The following is a 25,947-nucleotide window of genomic DNA, read 5'->3' on the forward strand; positions in this document are numbered from 1 at the left end:
TCTGTCATCAGGAATGCTTTCAAAATCCCTTCCTTTTCACAATATTTGAATAACCACCGCATTTTCAAATAAGTACTGTTTTCGCGTTGTTGTGTTTGTTTTTTTTTGCCAAAGCGAATTACACGTTTTCCGCACAGTTTATTACACGCTGTATTGTACTTGTTATTTCTTGGCCACGTTCTTACAACGCCTTAACTTTCGTAAATCGACCTACAGATTGCGTGCCTAAAATTACACACGAAGTACACACATTAGTTTATCACTTTATGCGAGCCAAAAGAACTAAATCAAAACTACTTTACCGCACTCTTATGCAGCTATTAAAAAAACCAACTAACAGAGCATAAACCAACATGTAACGATTACTTCTCAGAAAAAATTAATAACCGTAAAAGTTATATATAATGGCCTAGTTCATGTGCTAAAATACCAAACCACACCATTGATTTCAAACCCTACTTTCAGTGAAAAAAAAATACATATTTCTCTGAGCCTTACCAAAATATAAACTATGTGCGAGCGTACTTGAGTTTAATAACTCAAAAAATTTTGGGTAACTGACACTGCATTACCCAAAATCCTTCAGAACCAATGGGCCAATTCAAAATCTGTGTTAAATTCAGACTTAAAAGACAAGTTTAACTTCTTTCTTTTCTTTTGAAGAATCGGGACAGATTTAACGAGTCTATACTACATTTTATATGAAGTTTATATGGATTGTATCTGCATGACGTGTAGGAGTAGTCAACGTTTCGGTTCTTTATTAAGATCGTCATCAAGTCCGGGTGAAAAACTCAAAAGATATCAAAACGATGGTAGACGAAGTTGAGAAAACCTTCACTAAAATATACGTGAAAACGATATTTTTCATATGCCATAGTTAATTTAACACCGATATATAAAATTAACATTCAGAATTTTAAGGCATTATAGTGGGATTTACAAGCGTTGATAAAAACGTGAAAAAGAAAACGTCTTTTACGCTCAGGATAATTAAAAGATTAATTTTATTTTAGCCAACATTTTTCAGGGCTAGTACCTAAGACTCATTGATACTGCAATAATTGTTATTATGTATTTGCCTTGAAGAAGAAACACTAATAAAAATAAAAGCTCTCTAAGAATTATCTGGAGTGTTAAGGTCGTTTTTTTCTCAGACTTTATTACTTGATTTTATCCTACTTTTATTGTTTGTTTTTTTTAATTTTGCACAACGCTACACGAGGATTATCTGCGCTAGCCATCCCTAATTTAGCAGTGTAAGACTAGAGAGAAGTTAGCTAGTCATCACAAACGAATAATGGGATTGATCGTCACACAATAACGCAACCACAGCTGAAAGGACGAGCCTGTTGGAGCTCCCTTTGTAGCGTATTACAAAGTTCTGGATTTCATTAATTCTGTAGTAAAACAGTTCATTTAATTAATTGAACTATTTATTACTTAGAAACCTAGAGTACATATTATGTCTCACATTATAGCCTGTACCCTGGGGTTCATTTCGCTGGGTGCAACGTTTTTTATTTTTGTTTATAACAAATTATCGTTAGTCTAAGGTTTGGATTTCCTGTTTTTAGCTCATTTCTTCCTTTGATTTTGTTTTATTTTATTCGACTGTTCAGTGTTAATACACACACACACACACGTATATATCTGTGCGTGTGCTATGCGTTTCTTTACTTAGGATGTTGACTTCGCTAAAATTCTTTACCTCTTCAATGTCCAGTTCAAACTAGTTCTCAGTGTTATTGAACCCAGCTAAGGGAACGTGCAGTTTTAAGTCCACATGTCAACATCGTGGAAACCATCACACATACTCATATATTCCACAAAACGGAGTGAGCCTATTTATCAATTTTGCTTCTTTTAGGCATTTGGCTGGAAAAATCAATTTTACGCAAAGCAGTCTGTTTTCCATTTCAATGGTAACAGACGGGCAGGAGCAGCAAGGAGACAAAGCACGAGGCACTCTCCTACGTCACTGAGCAAGACGTGCCAACTCAACCGCCTTCAAGCTTAGCAAGTACCAAGACCCAGATCGCGATCACCACAGTTTATATGTAAATCTAGAATTCTGATCAGTCTCTCGAGCACTAGCGCTTATTCACACGACTATATTTCCTAGCATTTCCTCACAGAGCATGCAAGCTGTATGAGTTGATGGGACTTTTCTTGCAAGTAATGAAAACCACTCATGAACACAGAGCAGAAGCAAGTCCATCAACTAGGATAAACTTTCAACTAATTACGAAGCCACATAACCTCAACATTATTCATATTTCAGTCTTTCCTTTTACTTGTCTCTATCTGTTGACATTTGTCTATTTCTATCCGAGACGTAAACGAATCGATATTGTTTGTATATCACATGACTATTCACCCGTTTAACATTCTATCTCATAGCACAATTATAATTTCTCAGTCTATAAAATATATATATACACACACATACCAGTTTATTGACATACCTGTTTGTCTATCACGTGATTAACTACCGAGTACAACCATCTATCTAAGCTACGTGCGAATTATTATTTGGTTATTGAATTTTTGCTCAAAGCTAATCGAGAGTATCTATGCTAGTAGTCCTTAATTTTGAAGTGCTTAAAAAGAAGGGGAAGATATACTATCCAACGCCAATTCTTGGACTACTCTTTACGAACGAATAGTGAGATTGGTCGAAACATTATAACGCAAAATCGACAGCTGAAGTGTCGAGCATATTCTCCGAGGCGAGCAGACTGTGAGCGAGTCGAGTGCCCTAACGATAAAGCCTCTATATTTTCTTCCTACATTTTTATTGGTTTTTACTGATAGCGCGAAGTTATAAATAGTTGTATACTTGTTTTGTTTATTTTATTGTTGTTTAAGCGTATATTACATGTTGTATATTAACGTGTTACTGACATTAGGGCAAAGTTACACAATGGTTTTCTGAGTAAGCTATTCCTAATTCTGAACTGAAAACTATGGGAAAAGCACCTGGTTAACACTTCCCACCGCTAACTCTTGGGAATAGTGGAATTTGATGGTCACTCTTATGATGCATCAAGATCCCCAAAATAAGGAGAACGATCCTGCTACAACAGGACGTAAACCTCCGATTCTTAGATTCACAGCCCGACCCAGTCTCACCCAGACCCTGTTGTACAATAGACAACAGTCATTTAAAAGGTGTCAAACATCGTTATTCTGCCACTTGTCTCTGTCAATCAGTAGTCATATAGTAAATCATTTTACATCTGTTTATCCATCTTTCATTTTATTATACCTCTCTCTATCAAGTCGCCTTTTGCTTCTTCATTTATTCAACTGATCTGTGAATGTGTTTCTGTCAGTTTGTCCAGATATCCATTTATATATTTTTATTATTTCTTTGTGCATACATCTAGATATTTTGTGTGTCGCTATTTCGCCTACCATTCACCCTATATTTATTTGTATCTGCCTTTCTATTAATTTATTGTTTTACTTCGAATATCAGTCAAATTACATTCATCCATCCATCTGCCTGTATGTTATTCGTTTTATATATTTACTGGATTGTATCTCTCTCTATTAATCTTTTATCGACGATATATTTTAATTAAATCCAACATCACCTACTGTACGTCTGTATACGGCTGCTTCGGAATTCTCAAGGTAAAAGCGTGAACAACACGAAGTTTTCTTACCCTCATCTGTTTTTGTCCCCACAGACTCCATTTTTAAGGATCCTCAATATCGAAAGTAGTCTAACAATGAGAGTACGGTTTAACTTTGTAATCTGTATTCAGTTAATTTTTTTAAGAAAACAAACAAAACATTTCATGTTTAAACATCACACTAAAACCTCTCTCGAAACACGACTTAAAGAAACAAAACTGTGTTGTTTCACTCGGCATTTAGACATGAAATAACTACTACATGTCCACATATCGATAGAAATGTCGATACTCGTTCTACAGTCTACATAGGGGAGCTATACGACACTGTGCACTTTAAACACCTATATAAATGTATACCACAGAATACCGAAGCGGAAAGTTTTATATTAATCAATTGTCTACATGAACGTACACGTGCTGACGTCCCCTAACAATGGTTTATCAGCCAACCAAACACATACGCTTCTTTGAGTGTCAACAAAATTCATTCTGTGGAGTACGTGCGTAATCGATATACACACGCACACATAAACTCTTGTTAACTAGCAAACCCTTTATGTGCTTTCTGTTGCCTAACATTGTTAGCACCATGAAATTATTTGTGATTAAATATTATTATACTGAAATAAAATGTTCATTGGTTATGAAACTCTTCTGCTAATATTTTAAATCTTTATTAGAGTAAATATATTTACTCGGTGCCCTAAATAAACAAAAGATTACACCAATACCAAGACTTGTCACTAACTTTTTGGAAAACGTAACCTAACAAGCAAGTACGACATAACTGTTTTTACTCTTGCCCAACACTGTATCCTCATATTACTGTATCATGATACTAAAATAAATTTAAAGCCGTGAAAACAGTACTTTTACTATTGTCTTAAACAACGAACTTAACTATCTCCCAATACTAAACAGACAAAAACTAAAAGTAAGAAACGTTAATTCGTTTTATACGTTCATTAGTGCAGTAAGTGGTCAGAACTTATCAGACCCATACTTTCTCTTGTTTCAGACAACCGGTACCCACTAAAGGATAATGCTACAGTTGTGAACCACCAAGGTATTCCGAAACGTCGCTCTGTTATGTCTATGGCTTTACTATATCTTGTTTTTTTTTTATTATTATAATTGGTTGGAATGTTAATAGCCTTCAAAACTTGTGAAAGTGACCCTATTGTGCAGGGATCGTGGATTCCCTCCTGATCTTATGCTCTTACACTTTTTATTTAGGGAAACCTACAACAAATAACCTGCAAGAACTGAAAAACAAATCATAGCCTTCGTCACTGTAGCGTTATGTTATATTATTATAACAATGCAAACGTTACAAAAATGACATTGTGTCGTGATATCAACGGTAAACATTTCGAACAGCTGTAGAAGACAACAAAATACATCATAACCCTGTACAGGAACCTTCTCTGTATGTAAATAGTAGCAAAAGTAGAAGAACAAATATACGACACTGCAGTGACATGTTGTTCGTGTTGTGCATAATAATGTACATGCAAATCGAATCAAATTGGATTGTAAATAATGCAGAAACCATGTTTACCCATGTAATGATACGACAAGTTCCAATTATTGAAGTAAACAGACAATATTCATTGGCTGAAAATATACTGAATGTATGTTTTCTCATAGCAAAGCTAAATCGAAGTATCGGTGTGTCCACCAAGTAGAATCAAACCCCTGATTTGTAAGTCAAGACTTACCGCTGTCCCACAGGAAGACCAAGACGAGACAATAACGTAAGTAAACCAGAAACATAAAACGGATATATGTGTATATATCGATAAACAAAGAGATAGACGTATCTTAACCGCTGTAAGTTGATAAAGAACGATTGTTTGAAAACATTTTAACAGCGCATCTAATTGTAGATGGGTTTTTTTTATAAAATGTTTTCTTGTTTATATGTAAATATTTACAACATTAAAAAATAGGAAATTATCATCTCGTCGAGGATTTTTTTTTTTTCCCATGAAGAAAAGGTGTGGTTTAAGTGAGCTTAACAGATGGAGTCAGCACGCGCTATTGAATCAGGTGTTCTGAAATCAAATGCCGCTGACACATGGAAATTGTTCAGCATCTGTGGCTTCTTCCTTTTTGAATTTCACAACACCAGCTCATGTATAAAAATCTCATCAATCCTTCCAGTGCCTTTCACGCCAGCACTCGATTAGGACGCAACCTGATCACCTAGCTCGAGCTTGCTCCACGTACGTGTTCATGCTTTCGTAAACGATCGTCTGCCAATCTAAATACAGTACTGGTGAAAAATGTGGAGAAATAGATGCAGTCTGAGAAAAGAACGAAAATAATGTAGACTACTGTCACACTAGAAGAATGTCACAATAAATAAATAAAAAAGATACGAGAACAGTAAATGACAGAATAAAATAATAGCACGAGATGATTAATATATTCCACTGACACAAAAGTTCATTAATCACACGACGTCAATAAAACATTAACACCTTTAGAATATTACATGAGCTTAGGTAAACAGGTTACTGATGGATGTACATACGTTAATGTGATTAAAAAGTCTAAAATATGTCCAGATTTGTCTTTACTGTAGTTTAAATCTACCTTTTACAATGGTGAACAATGCACACACAATAGTTTCTCTTTTAATACTATAAGATAAGTCCAATACTGATCACGAATAATTAAAAACTTGCTAACATGTTTATAAAGGACACACACGCACAATTAATAATTCAAAAATAAAAAGGTACTCAGTTTGTTTGTTTGTATTACAACAAATCAGTAAAATGGAATATATACTCTGTGTTCCCCGTGAGGATAAAACCCCAAATTTTTACATTATAAGCCTTCAAGCTTCCCGCTGAGTCACTGCAGTTTATTTGTTAGTTCTGATACTAAGCTTAAAGCTAATCAAAGGGCAACCGCGCTGTCCCACCACTGGGATCGAACCAAAAACTTTATCATTAAGTCTTCAAGCCATATAAATAGTCAAAAACATTAGCTCAGTTTTGTGTAATTTTTCTAACAACTACCGATTATGTATCCCTCTGTTTTTGACAAAAATAATAACACACGCCATTCATGCTAACAACCAGCTATCAATACTAATTACACACCAATCTGTAGAGATACACACTAATAAATTACTTGATAAACAAATACATACCATAAAACAACCTGTTAGAAACCAACAGTTAGAAAGTTCTGGAAGTTGATAGTCGCCGTCATTAATACACACCACATTGAATATTCATTCTTATCTTTACTACCCTATCCTCCTGCTATTGTCAAGGAAAGATAATTGAATTGTTCAGTGCAGCCAAATATTTCTAATCCCACTAACGATTTAATCAAATATTTATTTGGATGTTCAAAAATTGCATGTGGTTCCCTTAGCTGTTGTGGAGCTAAGACAACAGCAAATAATTGGCAAACTCCAAGTTTCCGGAAAGTTTGTTTGTTTATTGAATTTCGTAATTTTGAATTGATAGACTAGAGAGAAAACAGCCGGTCAACATAAGTTATCAACAAAAAGTGTGATTAACCGTGACATTACAGCGTTTCCACGCCTGAAAGGCTGGGCACATTCAGTGAAGGGATTCAAACTTACAACCTACAGGTTTGGAATCCAGCACACAAACCACTAGACCGTTTTCAGATGCATATGAAAACTGGCTATTTCGCTATCGACTCTTTCTCGTCTTTGTAGAGGTTTTATTGACTACTTCAGGCGTGTCATTAGAAAAGTTCGTTCAACTAGCAATTTTCTCTCTCTCTTTGCCAGTTTGAAGCTCCAAGAAAGTTCAGGTCGTATCTTATCCATACACTTCCTATCTATAGAAATGTTGTGTGGCAGTGGAATCACTTGTTAGTTCGTATTTTCGTTTTTTGAATTTCGCGCAAAGCTACACGAGAGTTATATGCGCTAGCCGTCCCTAATTTTGTAGTGTTAGGCTAGAGGGAAGGCAGCTAGTCATCACCACCCACCGCCAACTCTTCTTGTGGGATTGACCGGAGCATTATAATGCCCCCACGGCTGAAAGGGCGAACATCTTTGGTCTGACGAGGATTCAAACCCGCAACATTCAGATTAGGAGTCGAGTGCCTTAACCACCTGGTCATGCCGAGGCCCACTCGTTAGATACATACAAAACGTAGTGAAGAATATAAGCGACTAAATTTAACTTTATTCAATCAACTTGCTGAAACATACTCAATCTGACAGTACTTTGCATTATAAAAATCAAAATACTGATGGACTCGTTCATCAAGGTATGGCTATGCCCATGAAACACCTTACTCCATTCAAGTTCCTATTACTTAATATGCCACAGAAAGTCATTGTTATCGTATCCCCATTAGTAGCATGATCACAGTTTCTTTTTCTGCATCTGTCAGAGTTAATGGAATACAAAATGCTGTTTGTTTGTTTTTGGACTTCACGCAAAACTACACGAGGACTATCTGCACTAGCCGTCCCTAATTTAGGAGCTAGTCATCATCATCCACCGCAAATTCTTGGGCTACTCTTTTACCACCGAATAGTGGGATTGTGACGTAACATTATAATGCCCCCACGGCTGAAAGGGCGAGCGTGTTTGATGTGACGGGGATTCGAACCCGCGACCCTCGGATTACGAGACGAGTGCCTCTAAACGCTATTAAAATGCGTAAACCAAAATGCGAATATCCCCCTTCAACGTGAAAGTGATATGTGTATAACAAAGTCTTCTAACGAAACAACACGAAGTTGTTTTAAAACATACAGAAATTATAGTACGATTATTTTACGAAAATACTTAATGCAATAAATAAATACAAGTATATATAATGCTCATAAATGTATGTCATATGAATATGACATGAACATCTTTTACGAAATGCTTTAGCCGTTGAATACATACGTAAACAGAAAGAAATGTAAGAGCGAATAACGATAAAAACTTAAATTAAAATGCAAATCCATTAATGATAGTGGTAACTACAACGAAATGTCTAGGTCTAAGTTTGTAACTAAGAACTATTCAAAGAACCAATAGAATTCGGATAATGGCAAATTGTTTGTTGAATTTCTCACAAAGCTTAGTCGAGGACTATAGTTGTGTCTAATTTAAAGTGAGGGGCAGCTAGCTAACACTAACCACTGCCAACTCTCACAGTTAGACTAATCCTTTGACAACGAATAGTCAGGTTGACTGTTACGTTATAATGCCCCAACTAAAAGGTGACAGGATTCGAGCCCACGAACACACATTGCGAGTTTAGTGCCTCAACAACAAAGCTATGCCAAACCCGAATGGCAAAATATAATTCAATAATAATACGCTGTGGATATAAACCTCGAGATAACGTTGTCGGCATTAATTCGTCGCTTTAGTACAGGGTGGTCCAAATTTGTCTTTCCTAATTCAAAATTTGATAATTAAATAACTAAAAAAATTCAATCATACAGTTCTCAACATCTTGCAGTAGAACTCAGTTTTCATTATCATATTTTTTTTATTTTATTTTGTCACTCTAGTGAGCAGTGTCACTCCATAAAACGACTACCGTACAAGAAAAGGTTCAATGCAATGATCGGGCTGGGCCAATTCCGTGGCCTCCGTGTTCCCCAGACATCATTTCACTAGACTTCTTTCTTTGAGAGTATGTTAAAGACATCGTGTATCGCACATCTATAAGCAAATATCATATCATAGAGCTAAAGACTAGGATAACGATTGAACGTGGACTAAAATCGAATATAGTTAGACATTCTGAAAGCCATTAACGATGTATAAGTAAAAATCGACTAAAGTGAAAATAAAAACTGTTTGAGCTGGACTGCAAGATGTCGAAAACTGCATGATAAATAATGAAATAAAGAAATACTAAGTTTTAAAGTAGAAAAGACAATTTTTGACCACCCTATATTAATTCTGCTAATCCTGTGTTAATTCAGAATTTCTATTAATTTTAAATCTGTACATTCTTTTATACATAGGCCTCGATTTTTGAAAGAACAGATTCTCAGAATCAATGGCCACACACGCATATGTAGTACAGAGTGTTATGTATACAAAAATTATACATCAAACTAAAAAATAAAAGGTAGCAGTCAATTCTGCATATATACAGGGCTGGTTATATAAAGAATTAAAAGTGGGTTTATGTAAAAATACGCAAGTAATTTAGAAACTTGTTCTTCTATGTTTAGTAGTAAAACATCACAAAAAAGTAAAAAACATTTTGTAAATGTAAAATGATGTATGGATGCCAGTGACAAAAACAGTACAAACAAGGATATAGGGATGATACATGATGCACCTACACACAGAACATCCCTATAATACTTTCAATATTACATTTTAAATGTTAAATCGTAAAACGTACGAGTACAAAACGATTTCGAGGTCGGTCAATTGAATCGACCTTGAAGCGAGTCTGTAACAATCAAGACATGTTTTAACTCAATTTGGATTTCCTTGCACGTACGTCCTAGGTACTGCTATCCCTACACCATTTTAAATTTACAAAATATTCTTATTGTTTTGTTTTTATGACATTTTTCTTCCATTGTGTAATAGAATTTAATATTATGTTTACCGATTTTTCTTTTCATTCCTTCACTTCATACATAGTATAGAATTTGGTTCCCTAGAGATACTGATTATATAGTGTACAAAACAATGAGTATCCTACATGCTATAGTTATTTAACGTTCATCTGTTATTGGCTGATAATTCCTGTTTGACCCTCTACTTAAGCTTTTGAACACCAGATTTCTGTAAAAAAAACAACAACACTAATTTTAAAGAGTTACGATAACATTGTTTATACCATAATTACGACTTCTTTTTAAATTATTACGACTAAGCGAAGACATCGTGCACTGCCAATAAACCTACATTTTATTTAGGTTCAAACTGACGTTAAAGACACAGTAGTTGTAGAGTTACCTTGACCGAAACAATATGAACAACTTGGTGGCTTCTTAATGGCGAGAAACCCACTTGAAATAAAAAATGTATCTCAGAACGGCTGGTATTGATAAGGAGAGAACAACGTTCGGACCTCACAAGGTCATCTTCAGCTTAAGAAAGTATTTCTTGGTCGCTTGCTGGTTTGGTATCTTAGCGATAGTTTCGTCCCTTTTGAGAGAGCTTAATGATTAGAGAAACAAGTAAAATTTTCCGTCAATGTTTATATTTAGCGTGCATATTTGTATTATACCTATTGAGTATCTTCGCCATCTCTACGAAAAAAAAAAAGAGTCTACTGATTATGATAATCGCAGACGATCTTAAAATAATTACAGTTACTAACTGCTACATTTCTGGATGTGATTAACATGTTTCGACATAACCTTATTCTCAACAGAAATATCGTCACGTCGCCGTAAGACGCAGCATTAAATTTTAAACTCAAGATGAACCTAGGATCAACAGAAAAAGGTTTGCATCACAAAAGACAAAAATAACCAGAGCTCTATATCAGTGGTCATTTATCCTTGACGTAAAAAAGTCCACAACTTAATTGTATCGCAGTTGTGCGCAACATACGATGCCTCATTACGAGTAAAGTATCGCAGTTGTGCGCAACATACGATGCCTCATTACGAGTAAAGAATCGCAGTTGTGCGCAACATACGATGCCTCATTACGAGTAAAGTATAACAGTTGTGCGCAACATACGATGTCTCTTTACGAGTAAAGTATAACAGTTGTGCGCAACATACGATGTCTCATTACGAGTAAAGTATAACAGTTGTGCGCAACATACGATGTCTCATTACGAGTAAAGTATAACAGTTGTGCGCAACATACGATGTCTCATTACGAGTAAAGTATAACAGTTGTGCGCAACATACGATGTCTCATTACGAGTAAAGTATAACAGTTGTGCGCAACATACGATGTCTCATTACGAGTAAAGTATAACAGTTGTGCGCAACATACGATGTCTCATTACGAGTAAAGTATAACAGTTGTGCGCAACATACGATGTCTCATTACGAGTAAAGTATAACAGTTGTGCGCAACATACGATGTCTCATTACGAGTAAAGTATAACAGTTGTGCGCAACATACGATGTCTCATTACGAGTAAAGTATAACAGTTGTGCGCAACATACGATGTCTCATTACGAGTAATGTATAACAGTTGTGCGCAACATACGATGTCTCATTACGAGTAATGTATAACAGTTGTGCGCAACATACGATGTCTCATTACGAGTAATGTATAACAGTTGTACTGTAAAACATTCTGCTTCGCCTCACATACATACTTTACCAATAGTGATGTTTTCAAGTTTCCTTCACATAATTATCATCACACAGAAACTGAAACGAATACATATCGCTGGCCAAATTACCGCTGTTTTTCCATTATTTCTGGTGCTTTGTTACCCCGAGCTGATATACCCAACAACCCGTTTCATACATGCTCGTCCATGCAAGCATGGTCGCACGTACCGATTCTCTAAGCTGCCCCACTAATTACATCATAGTACCTACATTATAGCTATGATTTGTTGCCCCAGGTAACCATACACAAAGTGTTTTGTTTGCGATGGGTCCGGTGCAAGTTTTCATTCAGAAGCGGAACCGTAACAAGTCATTTTTCTCACAGTAGAGTGCGAGGTTCCTCCCCTACCCCTGCTGAGAATTCTACCCGAAGATACCAAAACCATACGGCAATGCCACAGAAGAATGACTTTCAAAAAGTCTAATTACAATTTACCCTGAAAAGAAATCTTAAGCCTTACAACTGCATTAATGATCAATTTTCATACCAATAACCAAGTTTCCGTAAAGCTAAATGTATATTTGTTACACAACCTCAACACATACGTGTCAAAGTTGAGGTCAACAGATAACAACGCCGGTGTGCAGAAAGAAAACTGGAACAAGTTCTGCAAAGTTTTTGGAATGAATAATTTATTTTCAAAAATAACGAATAAACATATAAATTCGCTAAAAACCTATGAAGTTTACTGAACTATCTTTTCAGTTCTATAAATATCGCTTGTGCAGAAATTTCGTTTTTGAATAAATTACAAAATTTTGGAAAGTAATATCTATATGGTAGTTTAGGAACACAGAAAACAATGGCAATCATTTGTTTGACTTATATAAACACCTCTTACAGGCTAGTGATTCAGGTATACGTGTACCAAGAAAAGTTTGTTTCACACTACTTTACAGAAAACAAACCGATTATAATGCACGTATGATATTATAAAATGAAGAATATTCGATTTCCCACACATGGACTAAATCAACCTTCAGGAAATCTGTCTTCTATTCTCCTCACCACGAAGAGTTAAAATGACAGTAAATCAAAAACATTTTCTTTTAATACTTGAGTAAAGAACCAAATACGTGTTAATCATCAGCTCTGTACGATTTCTAGTTTCCATAATTTTACCTAAGAATGAAATCTCCTATGTATTATACACCACCTGACGAATGCGTTCCACTCATGGAACAAACGTGAGGTCCCGGAGTTATATAGTTATATTTTGAGGTGGGTCAAATCCGAACAGACTCCTATGTTACTCTCTGAAAACACCCAGAATATCACAGGTTCGATGATAATCGGTCTGACAACCGTCACACGTTGCCAGTCACACGTGAACATGATGCACTTGGAAGACATAGAAGTCCCTATGAACTACATGGGGAATCAAATCCACATGCTCATACCTCTAAGTTACACCTTTGTGCAAATTAATTGAAACAAATGGTCATTTTACAATATTTTCAGCATAGCGGCCGGTGTAGGCTCGCTGGACCCGCTGATTTCCTTTAATAGTCATTTTTTCACACAGACGGCGTCATTAGCTGTGTTTTGCAATACGGTCGATCTATTTTTGGGATATATGACGAAATTTTGAGAAATATTACGTCATTCGAAATTGCGTTAGAAGGGCAAGGAGACCAGTCAAAAAACAACTTCTTACCAATTCAATGAAGAAAAAACGTTATCAATGGGGTCTAAAATACAAGAACTGGACGCAAGAACAATGGAGGAAGGTGTTATTTATTGATGATACTCAGTTCTTTGTACAGGGTCAAAGAAGTCTGCATGTTCGCAGATCTCCAGGTGAGAAACTTCGAGAATCTCACATCAATCATTTCGTAAGACATCCCTTGAAGAAGATGTTTTGGAATTATTTCAGCTGCTATGGCGTCGAAGGCTTACATATCGTAGAAGGTATGATGCGAGGACCACAGTACATCGAAGTTTTGCAGAGAAGAGTCGTTTCAGAATTGAAAAAGAGATTTCCAGATGGATCTGGCATTTTTCAGCAAGATCTGGCTTCGTGCCACACATTGAAACTTGTGAAGAATTTTATGACTACAACGCGAATAAAGGTGCTGGACTGGCTTGGAAACTCTCTGGAATTAAATGCTATTGAAAATCTTTGAGCGATTTGTAAAGAAAGACTTCGGGGAAAAGACTGTACTACGATGTTGTTGTTGTTTTGAATTAAGCACAAAGCTATACAATGGGCTATATGTGCTCTGCCAACTACGGGTATCGAAACCCGGTTTTTAGCGTAGAAAGTCCGCAGACATACCGCAGAGCCACGGAGGGGCCTGTTCTACGAAAGATAAGCTAATTGAGGCCATAATTGAGGTGTGGTACCACGATCCAAAAATTAGTAAAGATTGCAGTCAACTCGTGGACTCGATGCCAAAGCGGATTAATGATCTTCTGAAAAATAAAGGCGGTCATATCATGTATTAATTTGCGAGTAATTTTTGGATTCTCATCAATAAAACGCAAAAAAAATTGAAAAAAGTCGTAATTTTCCGTCTTGTTTCAATTAATTTGCATAAGGATGTACTTCTAAGGATACAACAGGTCCATTTTGTCAAATTCGGTTTAGATATGCCTTCCTTCTCCCACCCCAATAAAAAAAAAAACAACTACCCAATCATAGGAAATACAATGAAATAATAGGTACTCTAGAAAAACAGGGCAAAAGAAATAAATATCAAATCAATTTATTTTAATCATTCTCTTGCTTTTATTTAACTACTAGTTGCATGTATATATGTATACATATATACATCAATACTTATACCACATACATACATGACATACGTACAAGGGTTGTACATCACTTAAGACCAACTTCTGACCAATGGTGAATGAGGTGATATTTATTTCATACTAATAAGCTCCTAAACCTACAAAAAGGAAACTTTTCACATCCACATTTCAAACCATCACCAAAATAACAGCAGGAAGAGAGTACAAAGCCATTTAAATTCTACTCACACATCAGATAACCATTGATATCCAAAACTAATTCCCGTGATGCTTATTGAAAAAACAAAACAAAAAACTGTTGGTAACACAAACACTGATGAAATTACCTGTTTTCATTTATATTTCGTTTCACGGTATCTTCCGTGTATCAAAAGATAAGAGAAGTTCATGAAAAGTTCATAACACATTTTAAATGCATCTTTCCTCTCTTTCTCTCTCTCTTCGTATTTTGTTTGCAGCTATCAGAAAATTTAATTATATCTTTCCAGTTTTACAGGTGTTTCTAGTTATGTAGTCAGTACCATCATGACTCACACACTGAAACCCAATTATTACATTTCTAAAGTTCCCACTCATACTTCCAGAGTAGCACAGTTTATCTTTGCTTTCAAAGTGAAAGAGAGAGATACACAGAGAAAAAGGTATGCAGGTATGGGTATAAACAGATAGGAATAAATAAACATTTATAAAGATAAATTGAAGGACAAATGTTGCCAAACAAATCAGCAACAAGCTAGCTCATGAACACCATGAGATGAACTGGGTTGAGAAAAGGATACTTTAAGTTATGAAAACTGCAGGTTAACTACACACAAATATCATGGTTCTGAAGATTGAGGAGACTGATGTAAGAAAATTTTGCAGAGTTTCTGACACTACAGACCCTTAGACATTGTTCTTTATATTCAAGAAGCAAGAACTGAACTACAAAACTTGCGTGATATTGTAATATTGGAGTAATATACAATAATAATAAAAAAGAAGTAAAATAAACGACTCTACACCTTAAAAGAAATACAAAAAGGTTAAAAAGATCATTACACCTGATTAATTAATTTCTATAGTAATACACATTGTATCCTAACTTTGTGAATGCTTGAATTCCATATATTTTTATATACCTACTAAAACATCAATAATTGTAATAAAAAGCACATTCCAAAGAAGGAATAAGTTATACCACTCTTCTTGACTTTGCCACTAACTCAGCAACAAACAGTATCTGCAGATGACTAATGGTTAAAAACAAAGTGTAGATAACCAACCTGGTTTTGATTTCCTGCTTACGTTCTCAACGATTTCTGACAAGTTTCAATGGTACACAGAATAACCGTTCATCAACAATGTGCTGGTGCCTACCTACATAAATGTACTTAACAAACACAGTCTTGTCTATACAAAGACAATTCTCATACTTTCTCAAGTTTTAATGATGGTAATATCTATGTTATTCATTTGACTATTCTGTTAAATATGGTAATTCTGCAAATCAATAACTTAGAGGTCTTTTAGGTCTTACTCATGACAACATAAACAGCAACATAACAAATGAGAAAAATTTATTTGAATAAAACAGTAAACGAAAGTAAAATGGTTGGACTGAGTGCCACCTATTTTTAAAATATGTATATAAATCAAGTTGTAGCAAAATGTATTTGTAGAACTAGTAATGGAATGAATCAGTAATACTCTGTGATGGATTTACTATTATATATATCTAACCAAATGTTGTTTGTTTAAGTTAAATTTATATTTAGAAATGTACATAATTTATTCCTTTAAATTCCTGCCTATTTATTAAAATTGTAGAAGATTCTCAGTGCAAGAAACAATGTGTGTGTGTGTGTGTGAACACTAGCAACTCTCCTCACTTTTATAACTGTAACCAACAGGACATGCAGAGAGACAGTATATATGTTACTGGTTTGATATAGTTGATATACAGAAAATATAACGAAATGCTTATTAATTGGGAATTTCAGATATTTGACCACAAATATTTATAAATTTTAAACATTATAAACCATTTAACTTCAGGGGATTCAGAATGGACATTAATAGTTTTACAAAAACATTATAAAACTTCATTGATGTAATCTCAACCTCCGAATACTACTAGTAGTAGTTTAGTACACGTGGGATGGATAAACAACACCAATACTAATTGAGTACAAGCGGTATGAACAAACAATACAAGTACAATATTTTGATTATTCTCACATACTAAAGTTTTTTAACTTATTATTTGTACTTGAGAATTATTGCACCAGGGATAAAAACGTTTTATCTATTACAAAAATAAATCATGCATACTTAAAAACTCTAAATTGTAATCAGATAGACTTGAACAGTAAGTAAACCCAAAAATAACTAATAATATTAATAATTTAGTATTACTCGAATGTATAATTATTCCAATTAATTAGACTAACAATTATCCAACATTAATCAGTCACTAACAATAGTGAATCTGAACAAAAAATTATCAAAGCAAATTACAAGTCAAAATAAAACTTTTTTTTAAGAATACTGTGTTTTTTTATTGAAGAATACATACCACATTACCATACTTGAAAAAAAAATCCACACAATAAACCAAACAATAAGTAACCACAATAAGTTGGTTTGCTATGCAGGTCTTCTAGTATGCATTTAAAGAGTGATTTTAAAGAGTAATAAATGCAAATAAAATAGTTAAATGTACACAACACCACTATTTACTGACAAGAGCAATGTATTTCAAATGATTTGCAAGTCATTGTAGCACCATTCTTCTGAGTTCGCTTTAAAATCTTGCCAGTTCTTTATTTTAATATAAAACTTGAATAGAGTTAAAGATTTTTTTCCTTTTACTCTTCCCTTCCCTCTTCAAGTTATAAAACACAATACAAACTAGTTACATAAAAGCAAAAAAAAAGTTAAACTAGAGCAAAAAATACACGTTTGAAGTACAACTTGACCTCACTAGATGGAGGTAGCTACTAAGGCGGAGCTTTTTAACAGCTTTGACATGACATAACTATCGTCGTTCCTACAAGTATCTCAGAAAAAAAGAGAAAAGGCTATGTGTGGTGTTTTCTGTCCCTCTCCTCAAACCCACTTTTTATTAGTTCACAAAGAGAATTTGATAGGAATCAATTTTAACCCCAAGTTTCTTTATGCAGACACGCCTACTATTTGATGACTGGTTCTTTCATCCCATGAAAGGGTTCTATACTGGTTGAGAAAATATATGTCGTGTGCAAACTAAGCAAATAATACCAATGGGAACAAAGAGGTGGAACAGCTTAATTGAGTTCAGTTACACGACCAATCCTGACACTGTCAAGCTTATACTGGAAAAAGACATTGTTCAGAAAGTTTATTAATCACTAAGTTATAATTTTTTTTCCCTTCAAAAATACTTTCATAGAACTTTATTCATGAATCACTGGCTTTTCTTAAAGTAACTTATGCAAAATAAAACCGACAGAAAATACTAATTATGAAATAAAGCGTTCAAAACTACACTAGGAATTACAGTTGAATATTAAGACCAAAAGTACAATAGTCCAAAACAGCTCCAACATAACTCTAAAATATCCAGAGATTCAAAATCATTTTAACACCCCATGTCAATTTATACCTCCCAATAATGTTTAGTACTGATCCTTTATTTTGGAGGAATTATAAAATAATTGTAATAATTAACATTCATTATATTTGAAAATTATATTCACTGAAAATATCTTGCAAAAAAGTAAGTTTGTAGCGTAATGACAAAACCTTTTTACTTTGTATCCGTATGTCGATCGCAAAAACGTTCTTCAGACAATAGAATACGGTGTAACGTGTGAAACAAATCGAGCTCAGACAAACAACAGAATTAAAGTGAAAATAGAATTTTATTTCGTTTTAAATATGAAGGCCTTTTTTTTGTGTCAAAACCTTAATTTCCTAGCTTCCAATACTCTTACGTGCAATACATAAGAACACTGGAAGACTATAAAAATCCAATTCCGCTGACCAACTTGATAATTAAGCACTGTATAATCCTTACAAGTACATTATTTTGCATTTACCATGCTCAGGCTAAAATCCCATCTTCGATTTCTTATCGTAAAATCTTTCCTAATGAGGGCTGCGATAAAAAAAAAAAAAAAAAGAAACATCTCAAGGCTACTTGGATTAGAACGCCGTAGTTCCACGACAAATCAGGTTATCAGAGAGACGGGGCAACCATGAGGCCCTTAGGACTAAACTAAACTCGTGTTATCTTCCACTTGCGTGGCAAGTGGCGTTATCAAAACTTGGTCGTTTCATGCAGATACATTTTATTTATGTATCCATGTAGGTGTACCACTGGTACGCATTTTTTTTTTTTTTAATGTCAGATGTTCAAACTTGTAGACTGAGCAAGATGGGAGAGGCAGTGTTAATAATCAGATGAGGGTATGCAAAATTATTTTTCTAACGAGATCTAGGAATTATGCTCAAAATATCTATTTAACATAATCGCAATAACCTTGTAAACGTCAAATACAAACAATTCCTTTTTCTTCCCAAAACATGAAGTGTAATAAAACTATTTTTCTTTATTTTTATATATTTTTCAAGAGTAAATTATAAAAAAAAAAAAAAAAACTACTCAAAATTTAGCAGATCGTCTCCTTCAAGTTTTGTTCGAGATACTCAAAAGACATCTTGCACATGCATAAACCACTGATACTCAATCGTAAGTCTTGTGATTTTTTTCTTTTAATTAAGATAGAACTATGTTCACTTTTCATTATTGCTACATCACCTATATTACGAACCTATAATTTTTATATATCAATTCAAATGCTTGTAAAACATTATCACACTTTCGGCTAAGGTCCGGTAGAAGAAGGTGGGCTTAATTATTTCAAATTATAATTGTTAGTTATTCCTTCACTAACCAACGTCACAGTGGTAATGGCCAAATTTTGGTAATACTAGTAGCCAATGTTTAAAAACGAAACAATTCCATACCTTAAAACGTGGATGATTGTTACGTGTATACAAATCATTACTACAGAATACTTTTTGTTAAAAACTATTTAAGCCTTAAGATTACAATAATCAGAGTCAAGAGACGAAATCCTCTTGTCAGCTTTTGACTGCTAAAGAACAGTCTTTTAACAGATATTAGGGGGTGGAAAACAAAAATAGGGGCTCTTTTAACAATTGTCTGTTTGTAGTAATTTATCTCTTATTTCAAACCAAAATCAACAATCGCGTTGAAAGAGCTGTAAGCGAAATACGTTAAAACAGTGATATGATTATGCCATGTAAGATCATTAACTTAAACCACTGAAACGTACAGGGGAAGATAAACTTTCTAGATAATATCATGAATTTTTGTCTTAGCGAAGAGGACGCGAAAATTATGCCCGAGGCCCTTTCGCGTCGAGAGAAAAGGTGGAATTGTACCTGTTGTGCTTCATTGTGTTGGCAACATGGATATTGTTTTATTCATTATTTAATTTCTGTATCTGACATACCTGTTCGTTTCAAATACTCATGCAAATTTGCGAACAGCACTTACTGCCAACGCTTGGGTTAATCTAACCGAATAATAGGATTTGGCAGCCATTCTTACAATGTACTTAGTGTTTCAAAAGTATTGATCTTGCGACGTCTGGATGCGAACCTTAAATTCTCGAAGCCACAGACCGGACAACAGCCACGCCTGCTCATCTTCTTCTTACAATGTTACAATATACCATACTGAATAATTTATGTTTTGGACATCCCTTAACAACGCTTTAGTTTAGCAAACTGTGATAAAATACTAACAGCACGTATAAGGTGGGCGGATAAACACGGAAATTCAATTTCACATTTCTCGAATGCTGTGCAATTTCTTTTCACAAAGTTTTTACTGCAGTTGGAACTGCTGCTAATAAATTATATTCAATTAAGAATTAACATGTCTATTATTGTTTCCGAACAGTTTAAAAGGGATCAATCATCGTCCTAGCAGATAAGTTTGTTGCTTACTGTAAGCTGAAATCAAAGAAAATTACGTATAAATACTCATCCACATATTTCGTAGTCACTTTTATAGCCTCCATGCATCAAATGTCCCAATTTGAAAAAAAACGATTTTGAGGTAGAAGCAGAAACCCTTAAATTCACAGCGCGATCTCGCAAAAATAACTAATCTACGAAATGCGCGGTAAGATACTAATTATTTTTGGTGTTAACACGTTTCTTCATCTATAAAAGTTACCCAGATACAAATGCGGACTTTGGTAATTATAGCGACAAATGAAAGCCGGGAGTTGTTGTTTTTTTAATCTGCACAAGCCAATTCAGATTATTTTTTTACATCGAGATTTTCAATGTTCAATATCCAATTCTTCAAACTGAAACTTGATTCTGAGAAATATGGAAGATATTTAAATAAACTTGATATAATTCGCGGTTGTACAGCTACCAAGCTTTTCCAAATGATTTTGTGTCTTTTCAGGAACTTCTTCCAGTGTTTGGTGATAGATGTTATGTGTATCTGAAACAGAACTGTAGACACAACCAGGAAGGAATAATCTCCATACTGAAAATTTCTTCTCTGCAGAAAGTGAGAGAAAGAAGCGAGAGCAAAAACGTTTTTCTAAAGCATGCTGCATGCATGTACGTGCATATTAAATGTTCGTAAACTGTACTTATATTTAAAAAAAATTGTAACTAGCTTCTCAACTAACATTATTAAAAAGTAAAACTTTTTTTTTTTTTACAGAAGGAAAAATAACCTAAAGTTTTAAATTTAACCACACGGAGTGCAGGGATGGCTTTTTTTTTTTTTTTTTTTTGAGGGAAGGGGCTTTTCTCATAACACCCTCGAACTAAGACCCTCGCTGCTGTCCTGATCTGAGAAATGTTTTATTAGTTCTGACCTACTCCATTTATATATACAATTAGTTACGGTTTTATTACATTTTATTGGTTATAATTCATAATATTTCGGAAACATTTTCTAATGTGACGAAGATTGTTAGCTTAGTATAGATGCCTGAGCCGTGTCTCCAAACATGGTAAGATAGTGGGATTAGGGACTAAAATAGCGAAGCTGCCCCACCGATTATTTAATGGATTCTAATCATTAGCGACCTCTTTCTTTTCTTGATGTAATAATTTATGATTTTATATATTTCTAACCCTTTTGTTATGAAGAAATCACTTCAATAATTTACAAGTAACTTTCAGGTTCTAATTCACAAATAACGTACATACTACCTTAGAAACAGTAATATGGCTAAGAGGCTCATCACATGGTCTATACACAAATATATGTGTGATGTAGTGAGTACGTACATAAACAAACACACTTTAAAATTAACTGGCTGGTTAAAAATTAAATGTCAATAACAAGCAATAAACGGGGCCCAAATTATTTTTGTTATGAATATGGCCGATTAAGGGGGTAGGAAGGACGATTTGGCCTTGGCCTCAAATTTAGACATTGTTTGTTTTTTAAATTCGTGCAAAACCACACAAGGGCCATCTGCGCAAGCCGTTCCTAATTTAGCATTGAAAGATTAGAGGGAAGGCAGCTAGTCATCACCACCTACTGCCAACTTTTGGGTTATTCTTTTACCAAATAATAGTTGGATTAATCGACATATTATAACGCACCCACGACTAAAAAAACAAGCATATTTAGTAGGACGTGAATTCAAACTTATGATCTCCAGGCCTCAGACACTTATTATTTTGTAACATTTATTAAGTTTCGCGACTTGCTTTTATGTGCTTCCCGATCAGAAGAGATTAGAGATGCAAATAATATATAGAAATTAAATATTCATACTTTGCTTCACTTCTCTTTCAGACTAATGATTATCTTATTTTGTTTTTATGTATTATCATTCTTTTAATATTATTATAGCCAGGATCATCAAACCAGAGGTAACCCAGGCTTCGCCGAACCTCTGAAGTTTGGCTACGAGTCCCGTGATATGCTATCTTATGACACTGTGATCCGCAGACTTTACTCAGTTTGGGTCGAAGCTCTTGTTAGATAAATAGTTACAGTTTTTCAATAGTTTCCTAGATTTCCTATCAATTAATATTATTCACTTTATTAATAAAAATATCTTAACAAGTGTAAGATGTAATAAAAGTGATCTAAGGTGGGGACATATCACATGTTACGACAGAACATTGCTCTGTGTTCTTCAAGTACAGTGTGCCCACCCCAAATCAATTTTTTATGCTTGCTTATGTCGATTTATTGTTATATTAGCAGAATGTGCTTCCTTTTACACGTGTGAATTGCATTTATACACATTAGATATAGTACGCAAAAAATGCATATGTTTTTGAAATTCACAAATGTACATCTTCAGAATAATATATGAAGGTGGTGATTAATGCACTGGCTTTTATTGAAATATTTACAACTAACATTACATCACAAACTAATCGCTTTACGATTTAATACGTTCCGCACAGATGAAAAAAACTGAAGACGTTAATATCAAATTATCATCAGCAATGCATAGCCTCAATAACATATTATATACATTAACTTCTTAGCTCTCTACGCAAGTCTTTTCGTGGTTTAAAGAAGTGCGAAATCTTGAATAAAAATATCATTCACTTAATTACAGCTCAAACGCTCAATAATCATAAGATAAACAGGTTAAAATGTACTGAAATAGAACGTACATTTTACTAAAAACAGTGCGATAAGAGAAACAGTTAAATCTCTCCTTGTGTTCTGTCGATTTGATTTCATCATTTTCATACGTTTTATAATGATACTGTTTAATATTTCAGCAATACTTCTGTACAAAATATTTTCATTGAATTGGGGTCTTTACCCTACCAAACACACGTCAGGATTATACTATAATATGAATTATTCTATACTGAGAGTGCATCTTTTCTTTAAAACACAGAACGTTCTTTTATCTGCTTTATTCTGCATGAAGAACGACAAGAACAGGCTAAACACGCACAAATCAAACGAAAAGAATACCCTGGGCTATGCCAAAGGTTCTGGAACGTACACTGACCACTTCCAGAAGTTAGCACTGCAACATTTGTCGTTTTTGGCATTCTGATGTAACCACATCAACACCTCACTACTTCAGCTACCCTCCAATTTTAATATCTTTTAACTCTCCTCTTAGCCACTTTTTTAATGAGCAGCATTTTCGTTCTTTCTCAAAAGAAGAACACATAAAAAACTATGAGAAAAACACAGTTAAGATACAGATTGCCTCTCTTCCTTGATTTCCGAGTTCAGAAACTTTTACAGTTATATTAGACTGACAACGTTAAAATATTACACTTACTAGGGACACAAATCATACAAACAGTGAAATATTTTAAAATAATCTTACTCATGTGAATGATACCTCATATATTTAAGCCAAGGAGCACATTTCTTTACTCTTGTTATACACTTTATAAGAACGACTTATTACATTTACAGAATATTCAAAAATTTTTTATTTGGTAAAATCATGATGTTATCATTAAAAAACTAATACATATAATGCAACATTTCTTATGCAAAATTTCAAAGTGATTATTAAAACTCTTCACATATATAATAATATACAAGTGAAACGTTATGTTGAGGGTTTAACAAAGCAATGAATAAACACAGCTGGTTTCCAAATACAATTGGATCACAATAACTGCTTTACGTTTATTACTAGTTTTATTCTATATGAAATTGGTCCAACATATTGTTTGTTTCTGAATTTTGTGCAAAGCTACACGAGGGCTATCTGCACTAGCCATCCCTAATTTAATAGTGTAAGGCAAGCACGAAGGCAGCTAGTTATCACCACTCACTGCCAACTCTTGGGCTACTCTTTTACAAACAAATAAACATTAACCATAACATTATAAAGCCCCCACAACTGAAAGGGCAAGCATGTTTGATATGGCTCAGATTATGAGTCAAATGCCTTAACCACCTGGCCATGCCAGGCCTGGTTCTACATATTAAATTTGCTGTGTTATCTGTTTCAAAACTTCATATATTTAATGTGTTAACATCAGGCAATATGATCACTTTGATAACAAAAAGCTAATTGTAAATAATATTTTATTTTGATACTGATTTTAAATAATACTTTAAAAAATACTAAAGTTTACAACACAACATAAATCTAATGATATCTGGAAAACCCTCATTTTAAGTAGTTTACATGATTTTGCAAAAAAGTACAAGAAATCTGATGGCAAGGATAATTTCCCTCTTCACACCTATAAAATTTTTATAATGTGTTTTTTATTTAAAGGTATGTTTTAGCCACAATTTTGTAATTGTAGAGAAACCTAATCAATGTTTTCTATGGTTATAATGGCATTCCTATGATTTGTGCATAATTTTTACACACACACACACACACACATACACGTGGTGAACTGTGCCTTAGATTGTTTGGATGCTATTTTAAAGTCCGAGAACTTTTCCTCATAAACAAATCTACAATTTTTCTTTTCAAAAACTTGACTTAACATTTGAAACTTTGATAACTGTGTGTGTGTGTGTGTGTGTGTGTGTGTGTGTGTGTGTGTAGAAATGGCATAGTTATATCTTTGCAAATTACGTCAAACTATAATTTTCAGGAATCCCTGCTATCAATTTCCAAAGTTACAAAATTTTATCACGTACTCCTTATTAAAGTGACAATTGCATATTAGTATGGTATTGTAAATAAATCAACAAGCAGTAAGGTATTGGAACATATAATTGCTTCTATCACAGTTCATTATGAGAGCAAAACAGTTACAATGCTTACAGAAATGGGCTAAGTGGCAAGTAATAGCTCTGAATGAAAGCAGTGTCATCATCCTCCCATTTCCTTACACTAGAATAACATAAGGTCTAGCTGGACAACACTTGTCTTTTAAATGTAGATTTCTAAATTACATATGCACAAGTTTCTTGTTGGTCTATGAATTTGATGTTCACGGGGTTCCTAATAATTTATACAAACATATCACCAGTATTTAAAATAATCCCACTAATTATCACCATTGTGGATCCACATATATTTCACAAGGAAATGAATACTTCTCAATTTTTTCCCAGTTAGTTCTTTACACTTAGTGTTTTAACAGGCAAAAACATGAACTTAATGTTACACTGTGTGTGTGCCCAACTGGTAGTGATTGGTACAAAACAAATAGTATCTTAAGTGGTAATACAGATTATGTATCTAGAGTCACTAGAAAATAGTATCTTCAAATCACTTATATGTAAATATTTAATATATATCTCCAA

The 25,947-nt window shown here is 34.1% G+C and overlaps 1 protein-coding gene and 1 long non-coding RNA gene across 8 annotated transcripts in view; one reads left to right on the forward strand and one right to left on the reverse strand.

Moving 5' to 3' along the window:
• LOC143225242 (uncharacterized) overlaps positions 1–23,385 on the forward strand; it is a 35,446-nt gene extending 12,061 nt beyond the window's left edge. The window contains exons 3-4 of the long non-coding RNA XR_013013748.1: positions 21,169–21,329; positions 22,585–23,385. This is a non-coding gene — a long non-coding RNA (uncharacterized LOC143225242). The remainder of the gene's footprint in view (positions 1–21,168; positions 21,330–22,584) is intronic.
• LOC143225239 (uncharacterized) overlaps positions 1–25,947 on the reverse strand; it is a 226,555-nt gene that overhangs the window by 193,683 nt on the left and 6,925 nt on the right. Inside the window, exon 1 of one of the 7 annotated variants that reach the window (XM_076454291.1) lies at positions 3,603–3,720. The exons of the other annotated variants lie outside the window; for them this stretch is intronic. Coding sequence (XP_076310406.1) covers positions 3,603–3,705 — 103 coding nt within the window. The 5' untranslated portion in view covers positions 3,706–3,720. Of the gene's footprint in view, positions 1–3,602; positions 3,721–25,947 lie in introns of those variants that run through there. 7 annotated transcript variants of the gene reach the window in all.

Source organism: Tachypleus tridentatus, chromosome 9, assembly GCF_004210375.1.
Source record: "Tachypleus tridentatus isolate NWPU-2018 chromosome 9, ASM421037v1, whole genome shotgun sequence".
Classification (NCBI taxonomy): domain Eukaryota; kingdom Metazoa; phylum Arthropoda; class Merostomata; order Xiphosura; family Limulidae; genus Tachypleus; species Tachypleus tridentatus.